A 24,644-nucleotide genomic window follows, 5' to 3' on the forward strand; every position below is an offset into this window, starting at 1 on the left:
ACATTACACAGTTGTTTGATCCATTGCTAACAGACAAATATTGATGAGAACAGCTTTTAATGAATAACTGGTCTCCTGGTAAATGTCTTGTGTGTGTGTGTGTGTGTGTATGTATGTATGTGTGTGTGTGTGTGTGTGTGTGTGTGTGTGTGTGTGTATGTGTGTGTGTGTGTGTGTGTGTGTATACACATCTTACTTCTTTTCGCAGGAACAGTTTTCCCAGCATGTTGGAGTAAGAGAAGTAAACCCCAGCAGAGAAGCGGTGGAGCTGCGAGTGAATGCCGTCCCCATCTGGCATCACATCTGCAGTTAACAAACAGCAGATGAAGGTCACTGACCGACATGAACTTCCTCACATTCACTGACTCTAGTCTGAATGCTGACTAGCAGCTCATTTTCATCTTAATATAAATAAATAATGATAATAATCAAATAAGAGGCCTTTAATCCTTTCAAACCTGTGCAAAATTGACTCGAAGAAGAAGGAAGTAATGAGCAATCGAACCAGCCGTGAGTTTGATTCTCGCCTCGACCCTTTGCTGCATATCATCCCCTCTCTCACTCCTCTTTTAAACATAATCTCAAAAATAAATAGTAAAATAAAATAGAAAGAAAGCTAAAAGAACAAGGAAATAGACCTGGAAAATAAATTATAATAAATTATAATGATTTATACATAATTATAAATGTTATTATGATCATTATGACCAGTTTTTCCTTGGCCATTTTGTTTTTCCCTAGACATTTTCCAAAAAGTTTTTTTTGTTTTACTTATTTCTTGCAATCTGTGGAACATTTATTACCAAGTTGCTCATTTCCTTTTTTTAAAAAAAAAATAATTTTGGAAGAAGAATATGCTCAGGGTTCAAAGGTTTAAATATTTGTGAAAGGCGTCTGGAAGCAGTGCAAGAAAAGTGATGTCGCTTTTTTGTTTTGAGGGGTTATTATACGTAAACATGATTAGAGGGACACCCACTGAGAGATGGGGCAGCCATGGGCGGCGGGTCGGGGATGTCCTGAAGGACGGGTGCTGGTTCCAGAGGAGGTGGCGGGGAGTCAGGGGGAGCGGGCGGAGGGTGCTGGGAGCGCTGCGAGCCAAACAGGTCAGCCAGGGAGCGCTGTTTCTGCCTCATGTTGCTGGAGATGACGCGGGGCCCCCTGGTGGAGGGAGGAGAGGGCTGTGGGGACGGGGTCCTGGGGGGAGGTGGCTCCCTCTTGGGCATGACTGGCGGGGGCACCCACTGTTTCTGCAGGCAGGAGGAAGTGGAGGGATGGATGAGTGGATGAGGATGAAGTACGCAGTACAATCCGGACAGAGATACTTAATATTAGACAGAATAATAAAACTAACAATAAAAAAACTTAACTTCTAGAGAAATTTAGACACATTTTCATTTGACCTGTGGTTGGAGTTAGACTTTTTAGACCGCCCTGACCTTCTGTTGTGGCGCTGGTGCTTTGTTTCGGAGTTTGGCCAGAGCTTCCTCTTTGGGGTCATTCTTCTTTAGAAAATGCCGCGCAGAAGGTCTGTAATGAGGATAAAAAAAGTAAATTACAAACATTACAGAAGACATTATTTCTTGTGGATGAGGCCACTGTGCTCATTTCACATTCTGGATAACAATGTTTCCAATTTCAATCAAGCCAATGAATGAATGTCACCCTCTTTCCATCACCATATTTCTGAGTGAACATTCTGAAATTGAGGATTTGGGAGTTTAAAACTAAGGTTTGGTTTATTCCAGAGAAACCTTTTGTGTTTGACTGGTATGATAATCAAACTCTGAGATACTGGCTGCACAACAATGGGACAACAAAAAGGTCAAAAGGTCAAAGACACTGTGCCCTTCTATGTTTCTATAATCATGCATGATGATGACTTCCATTCAACATTTTTCATTCATACAGTTGTGGGAGAGAAAGTCACCTGACAGGCTCAAAGGGTTTGGCCTCTGGTTGGGGTCGGCTGTTGTACTGTCTGATGATCTCCCGGATGTTGGAGGTGGGCTCAGGCTGAGACTTACTGAGAGGAACTGGGGCAGGTATTGCTTTTGGGGGTTCCTCTTCTCTGGCAGGAGGGCTTTGGAGACGCTTCACTGTGGCAGAAGAGAGACTGAGACTTTATCTAAAGCTCCTCATTCAATTCATGTTCTTTATCATCAGTTTGTGTCCTCTGTTTCCAAATGTTAGCTGTGTGCTTCTTTGCGTTTTGGCCCTTCAACTGATATCAACATGCAGATTTTCGACTGGAAACTTGCATGGGAATTGATAACAGCTAATTTTGTGGGCTCTTAATGTTTGTAAACTTCTGAAAAACAATTGTGCTGGAGAAAAAAATAAGTACAACGGACTTTAATTTCAGCTGATTTTTTTTTTTTTTTTGCTTGCTCAGATACATACAATAGAATAGAATAGTAAGAAAGTAAGTAAACAGAAAAGAATAAAAAACAATAAAATGTATAGAATAGAATAGAATAGAATAGAATAGAATAGGAACGAACAGAATAGAATAGAATAGAATAGAATAGAACAGAAAATAAAATAAAATAAAATAAAATAAAATAAAATAAAATAAAATAATAGAATAGAATAGAATAGAATAGAATAGAATAGAATAGAATAGAATAGAATAGAATAGAATAGAATAGAAAGCCTTTATTGTCATTGTACAAATGCAATTACCTAACAGTGCAAGTATTAAAATATAAGCTACACAAACCAAAAATACATTAGGTCCACATACAATTGATATGTTTGACCAATGAAATCCTTTGTTCCAACTGATTTCATACCTCCAGGTCAGAGCCAACTTGCTGTCAAATTAGGTGAATATCGTTAACAATTTGGTTTCTCAACACCCAATATTGTAGGAAAAACACTGCAACTACTACATCGTCATCACAAAAAGGTGTCTGTAATATTTCAACATTGAAAATATGATCTAATCCACTGAGCATGTTCCCTCTTCTTACCCTGAGGCTTGGGAGCTGTAGGTGGGGGTGATGGACGTGGTTCTGGCAGGTGTTTCTGCTGCCTGGGAGGGCTGGAGGGGGCTGGCTGAAGCTTCTGGGGTTTGGATCCAGCCTGAGGCTGAACGCCTGGAGGACAGCAGAGAAGAGAGATGAGGAAGGAAGAAACACTTAACCCTTTTCTTGTTCTACTTTCACAAGTATTCAAACCTATCAAAAACAAGGGGATAGGCAATGAACAACTTGGCGATAAATGTTTCTGGCATAAATTTGATTTAGAAAGTTATTTTAAAAAAGCAAAGGAAAAATGTCTGAAGAAAAAAGGAAATAATCTTATAATATAATAAGATCCTATAAAACTATATTTATAATAATCATAATTACATTAACTACAAACAAATTATTTTACAAAATAGTTGTAATTTTTAGGTACCATTTTTTCAGATATCTTTTCTGTTATTTTTTTTATTATTATTTTATTATTTTTATTTTTAGGCCTTTTTAAGAAATTATTATTATTATTATTATGACCTGATGTGCTGTAGTTTACTGAGCAACCGTCTGACTCACTGCTCATTCCTCCCTCGACTCCTCACTCCGTCACACTGTGTGCTGTGTTTCAGATTATGAGGGACACCTACTCTGACAGCTGCCTGAGGATCAGCAGGGAGGAGAGGAGGAAGATGAAGGACCTGCTGGGTGAGACCTCTGACACATCATCATAATGCTGGATGGTTACAATGTTGATTAACGTGTCTCAGGCTGAAACGCATGACTGCAAGACATTTTTGCTCAATGGTGTAACTGTGTTACAATATATCTGGGTAGTTAAGTGATATGGGTTGTTGTAAAAGAACAAAAAAATGTCTCAATATAATTAACCCTGCTTTGTGGAAAATGTATTGTTAACGTATTATTATTATTTTATTATTATTATTATTATTATTTTATTTTTATATATATTTTGTCTTTGTTAGTATTTCATTTTTATTATCATTATTTAATTTTTTTACCTTAAATAATTATTATTATTTAATTATTATCTATTATTTTTATTATAATAGATAATAATTTGTGGAAAATGTATTGTTAAGTTATTATTATTGTTATTATTATTATTTTATTTATTTGTTTTTTATTCAAATCTTCAGGTAATTTTTTTGCACTCTTTATTAATTTTGGAGCCTTCCTTCTAAGTTTTTGAAAAAATGGAACCAGGTTTCAAAGGGTTACATTTTAAAATAATAATTATTGGCATGATAATTTAAATACCTTAACATGTTCACATCAGTGAGCCATTATAACATTTAGTTGAACACATTCAAAAGAGAAGGTTTGTAGCCCCAGCCTCTGCTGCATTTACATTCTACAGTTAAATATAGTGGAAAGTCTCCGAGATTTCTATATGAAACATAATAACATGTGTGCAAAGTTTTAGGGAATTGGAGGATCGGCATAAGTTATCTTTCTTATGTTCTTATAATCTGTTCAAAGTCAAAGATACGAGGAAGGGATGAATCAGTTTGGTTTGTGTTGTGGGAGAAAGTTTGAAAGATTGTTTATAAGGATGAAGAAGAGGGAGATGAAGAATTACAAAAGGAAGAGAAGAAGAAGAAGAAGAAGAAGAAGAAGAAAAGAAGAAGAAAAATAGGAGGAAGAGAAGAAGCAGCAGCTACGTGTATCACTGATGGTTTCCTGCCAGTTCTACTCACCAATCTTCTGGAAGTAATCCCTTTTGTCTCTGAAAGACTGCAGGTCCTCTGGATCTGGTGTGTCCACTCTCCTCTCTGGCTGTAAAATACATGGACACATCACATATGAGCACATGAGGAGGAACCAGACCGGTGATACCAGCGCTTCACATTTATGAAGTTAGAGGATAAAGTTACAGTACTCTATATCTTCTGTATTGTGAATGGGGCTAGCCACAACAGCTAGCATTAGCATCAAACTTGGGTCCATTTGTTTAGTTAAGTTTAGTATTGTGTAGTTATGTTTAGCTCCTTTAGACAATCTGTCTGGACAGGTTTTTATTATGAGGAGTGAATGCAAACACTATTAATTTTTTTGACAAAAATGGAACCCAGCAATGCAGACACTTCACAGCAGACCCAGTGTGTGCAGCTGTCATGAAGGAAATTCACATGCAGACTTTCCGGATTCTGCACTGCATTTTCACTTTGCAGTGAGGAGAAACAACTTTAACAAATCGTTAGCTTTGGTTTTTTCATGTGATTTGATAACAGTAAGAACAAATATTTTGCTGATAATGACTGTCACATGCAGAAAAATCTCTGTAAAAGAAAAAACAACTTGAAAAAACAACTTGAAAGCTAAGTGTTTTGATTTTTTTGTCAAGAAAAAACAGAACATTATCAGAATACGCAGCAGTATCAGTTAAAACAGAGGAGATGTTAGAGATTATGACAACAAAAACAATGACTAAATGTGAGTGTATAAACCTGAACATGAAAAGGGACGGTCTAAATATATGAAAGAAAGCTGTAAAAAAAAAAAAGGATGTGTAAAAAGAAAGTGGCACTGGAATACACTGCACTGCAAAAATACCTACTGTATTGTATGTTTTGTTGTGTGTGTGTGTGTTTACTCATTGATATTTCCTGTTTTGTCTCAACTGTTTTATTCTTGTTGGATTTGATTGAGGTGTGTAGAGTGAATAGTGGGACAAAATTTGAGAGTATTCATGTTGAAAATTCTTATTTTTTATGAAATTTTAAGAAAAGGCAAGTAGGTTTTGACAAGTATTCGCTTCCTACTTCTCCTTTTCTAACACACATAAATGACTGATGTTGTTTACTGAATATGTGCAATCCTCTCATTTTATTTGGCCTGTCTGAAATAACGATCTAAAGCTGTATACCTCTGGCTTGGGCTGCCTGTGGCTGGGGGTGTGTTTAGGTGCAGCAGGTGCTTTGGGCCGGGCAGGTGGGGGTGAAAGGGAAGGAGGGGGAGGGGAAGGGGAGCGTGAGCGTGAGCGTTCCCTGGGCCAACGTCTCCGCTGCCTCTCCTGCTCCTGCTTCCTCTCCTGCTCCTCCTGCTTCCTCTCCTGCTCCTCCTGCTTCCTCTGCTGTTCTTTCTGCTTCCTCTGCTGCTCCTGCGTCTGCTGCTGGGACAGACTCATGGCCTGCAGGGTCATCTGCTGGGCCTGAAGAGGAAAAACAGAGGGGTCAGGAAAGTATAGAGTTGGGGGGGTAGAGGGCCAAATATGATTTAAAAAAACCCCCAATCATATAATGATAATAGTATGCTAAGAGTGCTTGTTGTCACCATGAGGAAGGCCTGCTGGTTGATGAGAGCCTGCTGTGACGCAGCCATCTGCATGGGGTCAGCCACAGACGAGGCCGCCATGTGAGTCTGAGGCATCATCATGGCTGTGGAGGGAGAAATATGATTGTTTGTCAAGTAAAAATCAGCGACACTTAAATCAGTAACACACAACATAAAAATCAAAACGAACGATCCATTTATATACCTGAGCGGGGGAATTCAGGCCATTCTCACCCTGAACTCCTCATATAGCGCTGCTCTGTCAGTGCTTCCGGCATATGAGCTTGACGCCAAAAGCCACCTTCTGCGTCCAACCAGAAAGTGGTTGGACAGCGTCAGCTGAGAATACGCTCCGACAGAGATTGTGGCGTTGTTATTATACGCCTATGGACAGCTGGACAACACCATGTGTGTCTAAATGCGACGCGCACGGGCGGCATCACCTGAGAACGCAGCCAGACAGAACCAGCCACGTGTGCATGATATGCAGAGAGACGGTGTCAGGTAATAATGCTGCCAGAAACGGCGTAATTGAATGAGCGTGAGTACATATAGTGCAGGAGGGCGGTGAGATGGATGGGTCCCACAAACAGCTTTCGTCCACAAGTCCAGAGTTCGCTTTCCGTGTGAATGTGTGTGCTTTTTTCTACACTTTACCATTTGCCTCTTTTACCTAAACCTAATCATCTGTGACTTTGTTTTCTAGTCATAACCATCACGACAGTCTGTGCTGTTGTGTAACCAGAAGGACCATGCTGCTTTGTGCATGCTGTGACATCACAGTAATGGCCTGAGTCATCCCACTATGTGCATGTATTGACACAAACATAACAGCATCCTGCAGTGTAAACAGCTGAGACAAACAGATACTTAAAACATCAAAGGTAGACGCGGGTGGTCATTGACAGAGTGAGGAGTTTGGATTGAGAACGTGTTGGGGATACCTCAAGGTAGTAATAACATACATAATATAAACTGGGGATGGGACATATCTCCCCAATATTAAAAAATGCTCTAAATGTTAATGCTAAATTTCACCTCACAGTCACTGCAACAGTGCATAAAAAAAATTACACAAAAGTTACACTGGCCTTGTACCCTTGTACCTGAGCAAATGGCAAATAAAAGTCTTGAATCTTAAGCAACAGAAAATATATAAACAGCAATATAATAGAAAACACATTGGTTTTTTTGGGGGGGTGGTTCCCCTCATGGCCTTGGAGTACCTGGCATAGTTGGCATAGTTGGCATAGCTGGCATGGTTGGCATCATGGGAGTTGCACCATAGCTGGGCATTGAAGGGTTAACAGCCATTCCTGAGTAGAGGCAATACAGTAACACAAAGATCAGACACCGAAAGAAAGTCACTTTTTCATCTTTTTCGGCCACTTGATATGAAGTATTCAAGACTTGAATATATCTCTCTCAATACAACATTTTATTTCTGGCGTCGCAAATAAACCTCCCCAACTTACCCATAGGATAGCCTGGCATTGTCATGGGCATACCTAAAACAAACAAACAAACAAACAAACAGACAGACAAACAAAAACAGAAAGATCAGTGATAATTACACTTGAGCTTTCATCTTTATATCACATCTTTTTTGCAATCCATGCAGCCTTGCAGAAGTGGATGGATAAAGCAGTTAAAAATTTTAAAGTTCATTGAAGTTGGTTTTTGTAAAATCAGCACTTGCTCAGAATGACACAGTAAGCGTCCTGGCTAACGTAGCTAGAAGTAGTGAGGGGTCTTCCTACAGTTCTGGTGGTGCTGTCTGGAACTCCACTATACAGTGTTTGGTAACTAAAATGGGAAACATTTTGTCTGTAATTAGTACTTGAATATATTGAATAGATGCCCATAATATCTGACTCAACAAACTATCAATAAAGTAATTCAAACTTTGGTTTTGTCTCGCCTAGATTATGCTCAGCATCATGGTCCAGTACCTCATTAGGTAATATAAGAAAATTGCAACTGGTCTTAGAACAAAGTGGTGCGTGTAGCTCTTTCTTATGGGCTGAGAACAAATGTCACTAAGATGCATCAGCAGGCAGGTTTCCATGAACCCTCAAATTGAAAATGCGAATATAAAATACACCTAATAGAAACAAGTCAGTTTAGAAAAAACTCCCATTTATCACAAAAAACGTTTTTACACTTACATGAGGTGGTATTTCAGATGATTCAAAAAAGCCATATTTTTTCAAAACTGCAATGAAAACACTTTTGGCTTTTCTAGGTCACATGATGGTATCGCTATGTGCTTGTCAGTAGGAACTGGCTCCCTCATGATGCAGCAGGAGCTACAAGAGCTGTTACTGCATCATTTAACTCTTCAAAAGTTCATCAAGAAGTTTTGAATCCCCAATTTCTCTGTGAAATCGTGAACTATCACCTGCCAGAAATCCCTCATACGTGGCCGCTCCCACGTATAAGGGGCTCGCCTTTCCATTTTCGCTCCATAACACGCCTACATCATCCTCAACTGGAAATGATGACGGCTAATGTGATGGCTACAATAGAAATAAAGCTGCTAATGTTTTGAACATCCATCACCATGCTTCTTAGAATTTTGAAGATATCGCTTAATATTTGCACAAATCTGTAATGGAAACCCACCTAATGTCTTTCTTGGTTTGAAGTGAAAAAAACACTGCTGTACTCACTGGTTTTCATTTGGGAAATCATTACACCAAATACTGCATTTATTTTATTTTTTATTCCTTTTACAGGAATCTGTCTTTTAGTGCAGATACATATGATTATTTAACAAAGAGGTTGAGGTTGAGGTTGTTTTACTTTACCCAACAGAATTTTCTGATTTATAAATCTATACAAATATTACTTTGTTTGTCAAGACAGTGTTGTTTAGGTTTTTTAGTAGTGATAGCTTGCACCCATGCAGTTCAATATGCATACACTGTGGATTTTGATGCACCCACCATTTGCTCTGGGACCTCCTACTTTACAAATTAAGCAAGCAAGTATGGAATATACCTACAAATCATATTACACAGCTAAATAATATATTTGTTTGTTTGTTTTTTTAAAAACTGCTTAAAGTGTATTACTTAAAAAGACACTCCTAATGAATGAGTATCCTTTGGTGTTTAAATGTTTCCCGGGCATTCTGTTGTATGGTAATGTTGAAATTTATCTTTAGCTGGAGCCGGTCTATTTTCTTTGCATTATGTGAACCATGTCAGCTGTTTCAGTTACAGTAGATGTGTCTTATGGTGTGTTGTGTTAGTGTATTGTGTTGTGTAGTGTGAATATGTATTTTCTACTGTCACCATGTTACTGTGTAGACCCCAGGAGGAATAGCTGCTTCAATGCAAAAGCTAATAGGGATCGTAATATACAAAAAAACAAGCAAACAAAGCGTTTATAATTATCACAGTGTGGACTGTATTGTGGAGATGGACCAGGAGATCCAGTTTTCCTACCAGTTCCATACATGGGTCCAATCCCTCCTCCTCCTTTCATCCTGCGGTTCAGCATAGCTACTCTTTCCATGTCCTACACACACACACACACACACACACACACACACACACACACACACATTGTGAGTGTAGTTACTGGAAAGACGGCATAAAACACAACCACTCAGTAATAAGATACCGCCATAGATACACAATCCACCAGAGACCAATGAGCATGCTCAGTACATCCATGGTGTAAAACTTTAACACTTTCCAGACACAGGTAGATAAAGTCTTTATTTTAACTGGTTATATTTCACATTAAAAATAATAAATCTGATAACATCACTGACTGGAGGTCCGTGGTCCAATACCGGGTCAAACAAGTCATCAACGTAGGCATCTATCTGTCGACGGCGGCCTGCAAACAGGTGGAGACCAACATAAGCATGGACAGAATTACTAAAAAAAAAACAATCAAAAAGCAATCATTTCTCAGAGCGCTATGTATATGTGTCCTGTCATCTCTGACTAAACAAATCAAGAATGCTGATTTCAGAATCTGCACTGAATGAACACACTAAACTTCAAAAAAAAGTTTAGTTTCTTTTTGTTTATTTAGCCTGACATCATGTTCATCTTAACCGATTTCTGACTTTCATCTTTGTAGCGGGCAGTTGTTTTCAGCAAACAAACTCTGATAGCACAAAGTTAGCACTTAGCTAGTGTACAAAGTGGAGCATTTAGCAGTTAAAGACCAGGATCTGTTTACATGTACTTCAAAATTCCAGTCCTAGTTGGACTAACACTACACCTTTTCTAAATGAACTGCACTTAGGTTTGTATAACTGTATAGTGCTTTTCTAGTCTTCCAACCACACAAAATGCTTTAACACTATTAATCTCATTTACTCATTCACACGCACATTCACACACTGGTGGCCGAGGCTGCTGTACAAGGTGCCAACTGCTACTCAGTAGTCATTCACACACACCCACACTCATGTGGTGCAGCTTTGAGAGCAATTTGGGGTTCAGAATCTTGCCCAAGGATACTTCAACGTGTTGACTTGAGGAGCCGGGAATCTAACCGCTGACCTTCCCATCAGAGGACGACCTGCTCTAAATCTGAGCCACAGCCGCCCCGTCATGGTAACAACACGTAAACGTACTGACTGTAAGCTTGTGGCCTTGGAGTTACTCTGAGGGTCTTACACAGTGCTATTCAACTCCTGTCAAACAGAGCTGTCTCCTACAGTACCTGTCTGAAGTCGGTGCCGACTCTTTGTCTCTCCTACACACATACTAATCTTCCAAACAAAAAGACTTGCCTTTACAAACAAACTTTCACCCATTTCCTTCTCCAGCTTAACAAGCTGCTCTCTCTATCAGTCACTCTGGATTTACTTTCACTGGGTTGTGTTCTGAGAGACTGTGCTCACACTGGCTGACCTTCAAGGTACTGTAACTGAAACTGTTCTGACTCAGGCACAAGTGCGTTCAAGTGACTTTGTATTGTCCCAACTGGAGGCTCACTTTCCAACTGGGCAAAACAGACAACTGCTTCCAAGAGGAGACCAGGGATACTCAAGTGTTCACAGGAGCGTTTCTAGGATTTAAGGACATTCAGGGCTTAGCCAGAGCCTCTGTCAGGGGTCCAAAAGATCCTCCCCTGCCAGCCAAAAACATGTTGCTGGTGATAGCTGTTGCCAAAGGCATTTATGTTTTCGGGTTGTCTGTCCATTTGTCACGCGATATCTCACAAACGTCTTGACAGAATTTCTTCAACTTTGGCACAAACATCCAGTTGGACTAAAGGATGAGGTAATTAGATTCTAGAAGTCAAGGTCAAAGGTTACAGACACTGCAAACTGGTCCATCACCTTCTCATGAAAGCAATATCTCAAGAGTACCATGCTGTACAATTTAGACTCAACAATAAACTGATTAGATTTTGGTGGTCAAAGGACACTGTGGCTAAAAAATGTTTTTGGTTATAACTTAAGAATTGATACACTAATTATGATAAAATTTCACATAAATGTCTAGTAGGACATAGTGATGACATTTTATATCCAAGAGGTCAACTTCACTGTGACATCATAATGTTTGACACTAATCTTGGGTGTCCACCTTGAAAGGGTGCTGATAAGGTGGCCTCTCGCTCACTTGGTCGCACTGTGGGCCACAAGGCTTCTTCAGCAGCCCGGGCGCAGTTCTTGTGGCCCTTTGCTGCGTGTCATTCCCTCCTCTTTCTCCCACCGGTCTTATCTTAAGCTGTCCTATCGACAAAGGGAAAAATGCCCCACAAAATAATCTCTAATAAAAAATAAAAAAACAAAGGATACTGATGATGATGATGCCGGACCTTCTGTGCTGCCGAGTTGAAGATGTGTGTAATGCATCAGAATATGTAGCATCTTTTCAACAATATCCATATTTGAAACATTTTCAGCCATCATGGCTACATATGAGTCTTGACAGACATCGATGTCAACTGCATCTTGACAGGCTTAAAGTAAAGAAAATTCCCAGTGTGAATCAATTTATTGTCATTGTGAATTAGAAAATGGTAGGCAAGCCACCCCAAACCCTTTTAGACCTCCAGGACTGTGGATCATAATTAAGTATCACCAGTCTATGGGGTTCATATGCTTCAAAGAACTAGTTTTTAAAATGTTAGCTGAATACCTCTACAGACAAAAGAAGGGCATGACCATTCTCATTTTCTGTTTGATGATCTAAGGGGCCATTTACACGGCAACAGCTCTTGCAAGAAACGTCAAACTTTTGTTGCAAATTGGCCTTTCGTTCACAAGACAACAACATTTTCGAGGACCTAAAAACACAAACTTTTGAAACTGAGTTCCAGAGTGTAATCTTTTGAAAATGCCACCCTCTCTGTCGCTGTGTAAACTGGCAACGCACGAATCCTGTGAGAATGGAGACGTCACGACCACACCTTGCACATAGGTGTGGTGGTCTTCCATGGTGTGTCATTACAAAGTTATACTGCCAACTGGCCTGGCATGAATACTACAGCAGTTTCAGTTGTTTTTGCAGATCTGTGTACACGAGGCTTGCTTTCACAATGTTATCATATGAATGCAGATTTTTTTTTAAAATGCAAAGGAAAGACTTTCCATTTTTTAGTAGGGCTGTTCTCATCTAAATGTGGCCTAAGAGGCATTTTATTTGAAGCAAACTAATGCCTGAACATTTCACACCAACCTTCCTGTGGATAATCTCTTCCCCAGGGGTTTCCCTCAAAAGGAGGCAGCCCAGGAGCTTGCATGGGAGGTGCTGGTGGAATGAAGTCATCCAGTTCTGTGGCCTGCATCCTGGAGGGACAGAGAAATGCACACATATGCTAATTCTTTAAAATAATCCTGAGTTGGGCCCCCAAAACTAGCCACTTGTTCAGCACTCTACCTGTCTCCCTGGTTGCTGAACAGGTAGTCAGAGTTTGTGGAGGAGGGAGTCCCCGGTGGTGGCAGCACTTCAGCTTCAGCTCCAGCCAGAAGATCCATGACAAAGTCGGAGCCGGCCAGATCTGACCAGCCGTCATCGGTCAGAAGAGACACAGACCAGCCCTGCACGGCCTCTGACACACCTCTACAACACAGCAACGCACAGGAGAGGGATGAAAAGTAGCACATGCACTGCAGCAGGATAAAGCGGGGAATGGATATGGATATGGAGAAACCTTCACAAATAATAACCTGAAGTGAAGAAGCCATGATGCCAGCTGCTCTCCAGTGGTCCATGAGTCCACCTGAGTCGTCAGCTTCTCATCTGAGAGAAAAAAAAAATTATTACAGCAGATATTTTTTAGCAAATAACAAAATATGTCCACTTTCATGGTGCTTTTTTAAAGAGTCAGTCTCACCGTTGAAGGTGTGTACATCCAGCACCATGGTGCCCTTCCTCTGGTTGGTGGTCCACTCCAGCTGGGTGGGGGGGTGGATGCGGGCAGTGGGAGCTGGGAGCTGCAGAGATGTCAGCAGTTTGTGTTGGCACAGTGAGCGGTACTCCCCTGGAGCTTGGTCAGACACGTACCTGCATAGGGAGCACTGGAGACTGAGTCATGTACGGACAGATAAAGCAGTTTTAACCCTTTGAAACCTGAGCAAATTGGCTTGATTTTTTCAAAACCATGGGGAGGAGGTAATGAGCTATGACAGATAAAATGACCCAAAAATTAATGAGAAATGTGTAAAAAGTACAAGAAAATTAGTGAAATAAATAAAATACGTTTTTTAAAAAACAAGAAAATTACCTGTGAAAAGTGCTTAAAAGTACAATAATTTTGTAACATAATTTTAAATATGTAGTTATAAATAATATGATATAAGAAGGCAATGAGCATCTAAAGAGGAAATGACCCAAAAATTAGCAAGTGATTAGTAATAAGTACAAGAAAATTACCTGAAAATTGGTACAATAAAATAAAATAAAGTGAATAACTCTCAAAAACCCAGTGTAAGAGAAAGACCGACCACTGAAGAGATTGAAAGCAGATTTTTGAAAAAAAATGCACTGAATTAGACTTAATCTAAGTAAATGTAATATACTTATTAGCAGTGTTCTAAAACTATGCTAATTCTGATCTTCTTACAATGCACTTACTTAGCATGCTAATGGTATATCATTAGTGCAGCTAAAGTTTCATGTAGGAACAATTTTCTTTTTACCAGACTACATCTGCCCACCATATCACCTCGTGGGCTTTTCTTTTTTATTTTTCAAGATGATATATATAAAATCTCAAAATTATCAAAACATCCTGGCTTCAAGTTCTCAAAAATAAATACCTTTACTCAGTACGTACTTCAATAGGACTTCATAACATTAAGATTTAGGTTAGCACATAAAGGTGCACAGTACATCCTCCATCTACTCCTGTTGGTAGTAGTGGGTTAACCAAAGCGTAGCACCTACTTGAGCAGGGGTTTGTCCAGAGTTGGTGAGGGGGTGAAGGCACTAAGGCAGCACGCCAGCAGCAGCCAGCCCCTCAGGCTGTCCTGCTCCCCCTGTGGGCCCCATGTGTGGTACGCCAACTGGGCCAGGATCTCGTCCCTCAAAGCCGGTCGGCTTTGACCCCTTTCCACGATGTAGTTGCCCAGCATCTGCTCCTGCCAGCCACTGAGGTCTGACTCACCTGTAAACCGCAGGATCTGAGGACAAAAGGATTGAAAACCTTAAATGAAACAAACGGGAATAAAACTAATCCACTGTGATCGAATACGATCTAATCAATTCCATTTACCAGTTTGTAGATCTCCAGGGCAGTTCTGGCATCTTCAGGCTCCAGAGGGGTGAGGGATCTCTGGAGTGGGTACCCCTGAGGCTGGCACCATGTGTCCTGAGGAGGACACAACATGAGGACACTCACAAAGACAGGAAATACAGTGCATTGTGTGTATGTGGTGTAGTAAAGTGGGTGTGTCCTGTAGTGAGTGAATGTATCTTGTAGTAAAGTGGGTGGGCTGTGTAGTAAAGTGGTTGTGTTGTGTAGTAAAGCGACTGTATCTTATAGTAATGTGGGTGTGCTGTGTAGTAAAATAGGTGTTGTGTAGTAAGGCGACTGTATCTTATAATAATGTGAGTGTGTTGTGTAGTAAAATGTGTTGTGTAGTAAGCCGACTGTATCTTATAGTAATGTGGGTGTGTTGTGTAGTAAAATGGGTGTGTTGAGTAGTAAAGCAACTGTATCTTATAGTAAAATGGGTGTGTTGTGTAGTAAATTACATTAAATGTTTCTTGAAACCCAATTTTCACATTTTTGCAATTTATAGTTTGATCAGGCATGACATTTACACAATTATAGACAATACTGTTGTTTCTGTTGTTTGTATGTGTTTAATACGTCTAAAATCTTGTTTACATTTAAAAAGTAGTATACTTCACGGAGGGGTAATGTAAAAAAAAAAAAGGCATTATCTGTTACCATCCATATGAGCCTGCATTATATTACCTGCTCTGTGCCCAAGATTATAACCACTCCAGTCCTTTTTACATCCTTTTACCTGTTAAAATACCTTTGAAGAGCAAATACAAAACATAAAAACCTGCCAAAAAGTGATTGCAGCTCCTATCTTGTGACTACAAGGTTGTTTCTGCCTCAAAATGACTTGATTTCATTCATAGTGATTATATTTGACAGACTGTAGCTCACCCAGTCCCTTTTCACCTGTGTAAATACCTGTGTAAAAGACCAATGCAACAAATAAAAGGTCATCCTTGAATATATTTCTTTGGACTATTTGACGCATATCCTGCATTCAAAAGATGATGTGTTCCATAGAACATGGGAGCCCTTTATGTCCTGTATTGGACTGGATATCTCCACTATTCTTATCAGACGGTTTGTTTAGTAGTGGATTAATATGTTTTGTCACTTGTTTTTCTTTCTTTAAGTTTAAATGTGTAATGTCTGAGTCTCTTTCCTTTATAGATGTTAATGTCTGTGATTATTGTTGTTGTTTTATTTCTTTCTGCTGAATGATGTGTATTGTTTTGCCCTGAATAATTAAAATTAATAAATGTATTGTTAAAAAAAAGAAAATAGTTGGGGGCACCTTATCAGGGGCCAGATTTGGCTGTTAATTGAGTATCACTGGTTTAGACCATCATCTGAAGTGTGAGGTGGAGCAGACTTTACAGTGAAATAAACCAGGACTGGATTATGAATATGTGCATGGGTGTGTTGCTCACCTTTAAAATGGACTTGGCATAGCGAGAGAAAGGGTATCTGTCGATATCCGCGGGCAGGGTGAGCCTGTGCTCTGCCTTCACCTGTGGAGGTGCCACCTCTGTGACTCCTGACCCATGCTGCTGTCCTAGTGGACGGAGACGGAACAACAATCACAAACTGACAAAACACTGTGCCAGCAGAGTGTGTGCAGAGTTACATGAATCTGACCTGCTGCACTGCGAAGTCTGGCTGACAGCTCAGCAGGGATCTCCAACAGCCCCACATCCTACCGGGAACATGATACAAACATTAGCACAGGGGATACCCTTCTGAGGTTGATTTCTCTATTTTCTATGAACATGCTTTCTACAGGATACAGGATTACATTTCATTTCCTTACCATTCCTGGAGAGACAGACTTAGTCTTTGTCACCGTCTTTACTTTGCTCTTCTCGTGAAATTCCTGAAATGTATACACATATAGTAAATCACTCTGCTCGACACACTGTGCATGATTTTACCTCACAATCTTTAAGTCATATTCACACTTGATTTAGCACCGTTCACCTGAAACTTGTTGCTGCATCAGTGCGTAACCCTCATGTTATCCAGGTACATGAAACACATAGAAAACTCCCTCATCTGTGCCTTAGGAGTGTGTTCAGTCAGACCTATTCTTAGATACAGGGCCTGTTATATACTCCTGGAACACCCATGGCGCTGTGGCCACGCCTCAAACAACAGGACAAACAGTTCCAAGAGTCCACAGAGTTTGTTTTTTATCAGGAGGTTTACAACTTATAAAGAGGAGTCACCTCGATGCAGCAGGGCAGCGCCACTGCGATATGATTATGATCAAACCCCTCCCCTGCAAATCTGACCCTCTCTGTATTTACTTTACACTTTACACATTTGGGTTCCATAGTTGGTCATTTATTGTGTTGTTGATCTTACTGGATATAAAGAATCACACAAATGCCTAAAGAGTAAACACGTGAAGTATGCAGCTCAGATTAAACATGGGTGTGTGCATGTATTTATGCAGCAAATACTCCTCTTTTATCACAGCCTCACTTCAATAAGCACACTTAGATCAACTCAAATAACTCCAGAGAATGGGCCAAAGACGGGTGGCCGAACCCTTCTCTGCCTCCACATAGGAGGAATTACAGTGACTGATCCTCCCAAACCAAACAAGTGTGTCACAAATCATAAGCAATCCTAAAACACTCCCTCAGGCTCACTGGCTCACTCCAACCTGACCCGCTGACACTATTTATTTATGATCATTTCACCAGATTTTAAACAATCTTTTTATCTTTGCACCTCTTGTCTGCACTTTTGCTATCTTTAATTGTGATTTTTATTTTAAATTTTTAAAAGATCTTATGGTAATTAAGTTTTACTTTTTACATTAAATTAAATTAAATTAAATTCAAAACTTTAAGGACTCAGCTCACATAGAGGTCTGTAGACAATAAACAAGAACTCAGTTCAGGATTGGCTATAGCCAATATAAAGCTGTTTTCGGAGTTTCCCACCCTTTTTGGTAGTGATGCTAAAGATGGGCAGTATACAGAGACATACAGAAAGCTTTAAAAAGAGAGGTTTTCACAGTCTGTGTACACAAATTTCCGAGCCAACATGTTACTTTGTGCGTATAAATTATATACAGAACTGTGTGAGTATATCCCTATCATCTGAGAGATCACAGCTGATGTGGTGGCCCAGGTATTTTATCTCACCACACACCTTGAGAGCAATATCAGACATATCTTTTCTCTTTTCTCTTTTCATGTAAATCTGTTTCCTTTATTAAGTTCTACTTTGTATTGCCCTGTTGTATGAAGTGATGACATTTTTTACTTTTTAATCTCGGCCAGATAGAAATGTTCGGTCCAGAGTGAAGCAGGCAGCTGGGCTGTAACGGCATTTTACTCAAGTTCTGTACATCAGCACAATATTGACAAATGTCTACTTTGAGTATTACCATAATATTCTAATTTAGACTTCTACTTCACAACATGTCAGAGAGAATATTACACTTTTTACTCCATCACATATCACAGCTTTAGTGTCTAGTTACTTTGTATATTATTTACATACAAAGATAAACTTAATATCAACTTTAGCATAAATTTGGTTCACTGTTAAAGCATACCAACTACCAAAGTGCACATTAACCCTTTAACACCTGGAATGGTATCAGTGGTTTGGTTTAATTTCTTTTGAAAACATTACTAAAAGGTGACAAAGAAATGATCTAAAAATTGTTAAATTAATTTTTTTTTTTTTTTACACAACTATAATCATTTTTAAGCATTTTTTTCTGGTAGTTTCTTTGTTTTATTGTTGTTTTACTTTCCCTTTTTTTTGTTTTTGTTTGTTTTATTTGGCACCAGGGGCAAAGCTGACGAATCCTCTTGTTTTCCTCAATGTTGTTATTATAATCATTATCATTATTATTATTATTATTATTATTATTATTATTATTATTATTATTATTATTATTATCATTATCATTATCATTATCATTATTATTATTATAAAATCCAACTTCCCATGCATAAAAATAAACCAAAGTTGCACAGAGGTCTATGCCAAACTTTCTCAAATGCAATCATAAGCTAAAAGCCCTGATGGTGGCACTACAGCGACTGTCAAAATTTCAAAATTTGAAAATTCATAACAAATGAGTGAAATTGAGCCTACATTGCATCAAAATGTTTGACTGTAAACACTGCTGTTAACATATATGTGCAAATTCTTGCTAAATAAATCTTCAAGGTTCAGGAAATAAAAACTGACAACATTTTGCTGCCATGGTAGATTAAGTGTGTCACATTTCAGAATTTCATATCAAAATGCTAAATTTTCAGGTAACTGTCTTGCACTTTACATATTTCTTATACATTTCTGGGTCATTTGTCATTAAGTTGCCTTCTTCTCGTGTTTTTGAAAGAAATCAAGCCAATTTGTTCAGGTTTCAAAGGGTTAACTAATGTCACCATTAGCCCCAAATCCATCTGTTAAACTTCAAATCTTGCTTTTTACTTACATTTCCTATTCTAAAGTAAAGCTCATGATGAGTCCAGCTAGACTCGACCAGCTGACTCAGACATCCTGTCAGCAGGAGCCTGGCAGCTCCACTGTTCATAGTCCAAGCCTCATAAAACAATAACGCCAAATAGATTGACACTGTGATTCATCAGAAGCAAAAGGACTAACAAAAAGAACAAAATGATCAGTTTAGTTTGCAGTGTAGGCAAGAAACGAAAGACAGATGAAAGACAGGAAGCCCCAGCTGACAGAAAAACTGTCTCTCAACTGTTTGGAAACCTGATACAGGCTGTTACACTCCATGTTTTCTGCTATATTCATGACATAAACTATTTTCCAAATAAAAGAAACGATAAGGCTGAAGACATTTTTAACATGTGATGCAGAGAGGCCAAAGAGAGGCAGCCTACCTGTTAGGGCTGAGGAGCAGAAGTCAGATCGACAGGTTTCACAAGGCGGAAGAAGAGATGCAACGCTGCTTCAAATTTCACTCAGAGAGGTTGAAGTCCAACACAGGAGTGTGGCCGAGGGTGTGTGTGTGTGTGTGTGTGTGTGTGTGTGTGTGTGTGTGTGTGTGTGTGTGTGTGTGTGTGTGTGTGTGTGTGTGTGTGTGTGCCAAGTGACATGATTAATGCAAGATAAGAAAACTAGTTAAAGGAAAGGGATGAAGTCTAAAGGAAACAGGTGCGATGCTGAAATATATAGGAGAATGAACACACCCCCAAAAGATTACAGAGGCAAACAGTCATCAGTCATACATTTACTGGACCTTTTAGCTTTCATTTTTTAACATGAGGTTTGTTTGTTTTCACAGTTGAATGCCTTCAGAAGAAAATCTTTAGGAAAAGTTTTAACCCGGATTACTGATATCCTTAGAAATTTAGATGAAAATCTCCCTTAAAAGAAAAAAAAACACAATAAATTGAAATGATATTATTATCATTTTGATAGCATTGTATGCCACTGCCATGATGATCAGTGCAAATGTATTATGCAGGTGAGCTGCCAATAAAATGATTTGTTGGTGTAGTTTGGCTTAATTTTATTTACAGATTTGGTTCTGGGTGAAAAAAATAGACATGTGGACTGAATCTTGGATGTTGGATGATGAATATATTCACATATTTATATAATAATTATAATGATAAAAATAATTAATTTAATTTAATCCTTTGAAACCTGTGGAAAAAACAAGAAACTTAACAAGACACGGCCCAAAATTTTAAAGCTATCAGATAGAAAACTAGAAAACTATCTGAAAATTAAACACATGCACACATGCACACACACACACACACACACTTATATATGTGTCCTTTTATATAGTTTATTTTTTAATTTTTTAAAAACTTTTTGTGCTTATTTTATATATATGTGTGTGTGTGTGTGTGTGTGTGTGTATACACATATATATATGTATGTATTATTATAATATTATATTATATATTATATATTATATTATATTTTTCTTTTTTATCTTATCATAATTCATTTGAAGAAATCAATACTTTTCTATATATACATTTTGATACAGATCACTGACAACAGCACAGGCAGCTCTACACAGGAAGTCATTTGAGAAAAATTGAAAGTAAAAATATCTTCTTGTTGAAAAATAAAATAAATTACACTTTGACCCCAAACATGTAAGTCAGGGCGTTATCACCGCGACAGCGTGGACACATTTTTCCTATTCCAGCTCATGCTGTTGTGTTAAGCTGCTGCTGTTCTGTAAGAGGCACTCGGAGCAAAGATTTATAGCACAATAAAATGTCAGCAAACATCAGGTTGCCAAGAAACTGAGCCAAGGCTTCTGCAAAGGGGATCTATCACTCATATCTACCTTCCTCCAGTGGCGTCTCTTGATGGTGTCCCTGGTTATCATCATCACTGCCCAGAACTGGTTGATGGACTGCCTCAGACGCTTGTAGTACTTTCTAGAGGAAGAGAGAGGGCAGCAGCACACACGCACATAGAGCTGTAGTTAGCACATTACTCTCACACCTCATTTTAACCTGCTGGGTTAAACCTAACTGTGAGTTAACCGGTTTAGCAGCAAATGGAGTCTCTCCATCTCTCAGTCCAAGTAAGTGAATGTGGTAGCATCCAGAGATAACAAACTGGTAGCAGAGGCATTCAGGTATTGTACTTTGTTACTGCTTTAAGGCACAGTGCTTTATTTGAATTTTCCATTCCTTTTGACTCTACTTCTCCTAATGTTAGAGGGACATCCTGTCTCCAGTTATTAGAAACATAGCCCTACATTTTAACATCCACTTTTAAGAAAAAAAAAATCTAACCAATTTGCTCAGAGTCCAAAGGTGTAAATACTTGGGAAAGTAGTCTCAACACAGCACAAAAAAGTGAAGGGGCTGAAGGGACAGTTCAATCCAAAGTCAAAAATACATATTTTTCCTGTTAACTGCAGTGCTGTTTGTTCATATAGATTCGTCTGGTGTGAGTTGCAGAGTGTTGGAGATAACAACCGTAGAAAATGTCTGTCTTCTTTTTAATATAAGCAAAGTAGATGGCATTCGGCTTGTAGTGCTCAAGGTACCGAAAAAATACATTTGAAAACTGAATGGTAATGTCTGTTTTCAGAAATCATGACTTGGTTACTCAAGATAATCCACAGAGCTTGTTGTGAGCAGTTTCAAGGAAGCACTCAGCTAGTTAACGTTACAGTTCAGCTGTGGAGGAAACCAATAATATTTATATCTCCCTCTGTCACAAGTGCAAACCTCTTGACAATGAGAGGATCAGAGATACTCAACTAAGGCCTGCACCCAAATCTGGACACCAACAGGATGCCAGGTGGCCCCCCAACCATTTTCTAATTTACAATAAAAATAGAATGTTTTTTTTTAAAAATATAACATAGTTTTTTTAACTTCTAGTACACATAAGGTTCCAGAGTGCATAACAGCACCAAAATAGAGCTTGTTTATCAAGACACATTGGAGGATCCCCTACACCCCCTGACAGGGTCCTAGGTAAGTTCCTCATGTCATAAAATCCTAGAAATGTCCTTAAATCCTACAAATGTTCTTAAATCCTAAAAATATCCTGAAAATGTCCTAAAATCCTAGAAAGGTCCCAAAATCTTAGTAATGTCCTAAAATCCTAGAAATGTCCCAAAATCTTAGAAATGTCCTAAATTCCTAAAACATCCTAAAATCCTAGAAATGTCCTAATCTCATAGAATGTCCTAAAATCAGAAGAATGTCCTTTAATCTTAGAAATGTCCTAAAATCCTAGAAATGTCCCAAATCTTAGAAATATCCTAAAATCTTAAGAAACATCCTAAAATCCTAAAACGTCCTGTAATCCTAGAAATGTGCTCAAACCCGAGAAATGTCCTAAAATCTTAAATAAATTCTGTAATCCTAAAAATGTCCTAAATTTATAGCATGTCCTAAAATCGGAGTAATGTCCTGTTATCCCAGAAATGTCCTAAAATCTTTTAAACCTCCTATGATTCTAGAAATGTCCGTAAATCCTAGAAACAATCTCAAATCCTAGAAACACGTCCTGCTGGTAGGAAGCCCTGGGGCAGACCCAGAACACGCTGGAGGGGTTACATATCTTGACTGGTCTGGGAACAGCTTGGGGTCCCCCAGGAGGAACTAGAAAGAGTTGCTGGGGAGAGGGGTGCCTGGAGTGCTCTGCCTAGCCTGTTGCCTCCGTAACCCAGCCCCAGATAAGTGAACCAAAATGGATGGATGGAAATCGTAGAAACATCCTATAATCCTACAAATATCCTAAAATCCAAGAAACATCATAATATACTAGAAACATGTATGGAGCTGCTGCGACTGGCCCCTGGCATCCTGTCATTTTACAAAAGTGCCCCCCAAGCGAAGCAAGTTGAGTATGCCTGGAGTAGATGCACACTTCCTTCTGCGAGATGATTGGGTTGTGGGGTGTAGTTCAGTAAAACGAAAAAAGTCCCTTCTTGAAACTGTTCTCAGCAAGGTCTGTAGATTATCTTCAGTTATCTTGTCTGGTCAAAAAATGGATTTTAAAAAGGTATCTTTCATCTGCTGTGTTCTGAGCTGTCCAGACCTCTGAAATCATCTGAAACAGGTCTGTCCAAACTAAACACGTTTCAGTTTCCATGCACAACATGTCTGGGACACATATCACCACATTTTAAACAAGTGGCATTTGCAACATTATTTTCCTGTTAAAATGGAAAGAGACAGCTTTTTTAAACATTTCCTCCGCAACATTTCCAAGTGGTATTGCTGTTGGCGCAACTGTCACAAAGACAATCAGATCGCTTTCACTAACCTCGGAGCCGAGCAACATGTCCACACAAGTCACACTGCATTTTGTTTGCCACAGTTAGTGCAGTTGTTCCACCTTCTGCCATGTCCACTACAGGGGACAGTAACTGCAAATAACTAAAAAAGTGCTGTCCTCTTCCTGTTTTGGTCGCGCAATGTTTGACAAACTTCCGTAACCCTCAGAGCTGCTTTAATATTACAGGCACTGGTATCACTCCATGCATTAAATGTGCTTTTCAAAATCAAGCTTTAAAAAATATTATACATTAGTATTATATTATACTTTCTTTTGCTTTTTTTTTGATTATCACAGCCTGGGATATGTCATATGGTAAAAAGGATGTCATCAGGTGGAAACTAGTACAAATTCCAAGACAAAGGCCAGAGTGCTTTGCATGTTTTTATGCTTTGATGGCTGTGGGATCAAAAATTGCAGTTTGAATGGGTTTCAATAGAGCTTTTTTTTTTACCTTAACAGTGTTAATGTAACAATTTAGTTTCCACAGTGTATTTTAGACTTATTGTAGGAGCTGAGCTAGAAATTCCAGTTGAAACAAAATACACAATCTTGCCAAAATGTATGCCATATGCATGAACACAGCCAAAATAATCAAAAAATGAAGAATGAAAAGCACATAAAATAAGTGAAACACTCCCTAAGGGTTAATGACAAAAAAAAAAACAGCTAAAGAGCTAAAATTAAAATTCTGAAAATGAAAATGAATGAATGTTTGATATTTATGATTAGGACTGATGTTGGTTAAAAAAATCAAATAACTGAAAATAGAAAATATTATTAATGTATGATATTTTTTAAAGCTTGATTTTGAAAATCACATTTTGTGTGCAGAGTGATACAATGTAATATTAAAGCGCGGCGCGCCCTAAGGGTTAAAGAGGTGAAGAGTAT

General features: G+C 38.8%; 1 protein-coding gene across 1 annotated transcript in view; it reads right to left on the reverse strand.

Moving 5' to 3' along the window:
• Window positions 1-24,644, reverse strand: part of myo15b (myosin XVB) — a 53,529-nt gene that overhangs the window by 13,835 nt on the left and 15,050 nt on the right. The window contains exons 17-40 of the mRNA XM_088070483.1: window positions 21,246-21,382; window positions 17,057-17,117; window positions 16,953-16,965; window positions 16,786-16,848; window positions 16,614-16,671; window positions 16,406-16,530; window positions 14,958-15,053; window positions 14,630-14,865; window positions 13,578-13,747; window positions 13,411-13,483; window positions 13,121-13,303; window positions 12,920-13,029; window positions 10,042-10,109; window positions 9,710-9,782; window positions 7,733-7,765; window positions 7,484-7,573; window positions 6,258-6,361; window positions 5,851-6,135; window positions 4,682-4,760; window positions 2,973-3,098; window positions 1,928-2,096; window positions 1,437-1,527; window positions 977-1,247; window positions 197-303 (exon numbers count right to left, since the gene is read on the reverse strand). Coding sequence (XP_087926609.1) covers window positions 197-303; window positions 977-1,247; window positions 1,437-1,527; window positions 1,928-2,096; window positions 2,973-3,098; window positions 4,682-4,760; window positions 5,851-6,135; window positions 6,258-6,361; window positions 7,484-7,573; window positions 7,733-7,765; window positions 9,710-9,782; window positions 10,042-10,109; window positions 12,920-13,029; window positions 13,121-13,303; window positions 13,411-13,483; window positions 13,578-13,747; window positions 14,630-14,865; window positions 14,958-15,053; window positions 16,406-16,530; window positions 16,614-16,671; window positions 16,786-16,848; window positions 16,953-16,965; window positions 17,057-17,117; window positions 21,246-21,382 — 2,821 coding nt within the window. The remainder of the gene's footprint in view (window positions 1-196; window positions 304-976; window positions 1,248-1,436; window positions 1,528-1,927; window positions 2,097-2,972; window positions 3,099-4,681; window positions 4,761-5,850; window positions 6,136-6,257; window positions 6,362-7,483; window positions 7,574-7,732; window positions 7,766-9,709; window positions 9,783-10,041; window positions 10,110-12,919; window positions 13,030-13,120; window positions 13,304-13,410; window positions 13,484-13,577; window positions 13,748-14,629; window positions 14,866-14,957; window positions 15,054-16,405; window positions 16,531-16,613; window positions 16,672-16,785; window positions 16,849-16,952; window positions 16,966-17,056; window positions 17,118-21,245; window positions 21,383-24,644) is intronic.

This window comes from Plectropomus leopardus, chromosome 19 (genome assembly GCF_026936395.1).
Source record: "Plectropomus leopardus strain MGB_pleo_1.0 chromosome 19, ASM2693639v1, whole genome shotgun sequence".
In the NCBI taxonomy this organism is placed as follows: Eukaryota; Metazoa; Chordata; class Actinopteri; order Perciformes; family Serranidae; genus Plectropomus; species Plectropomus leopardus.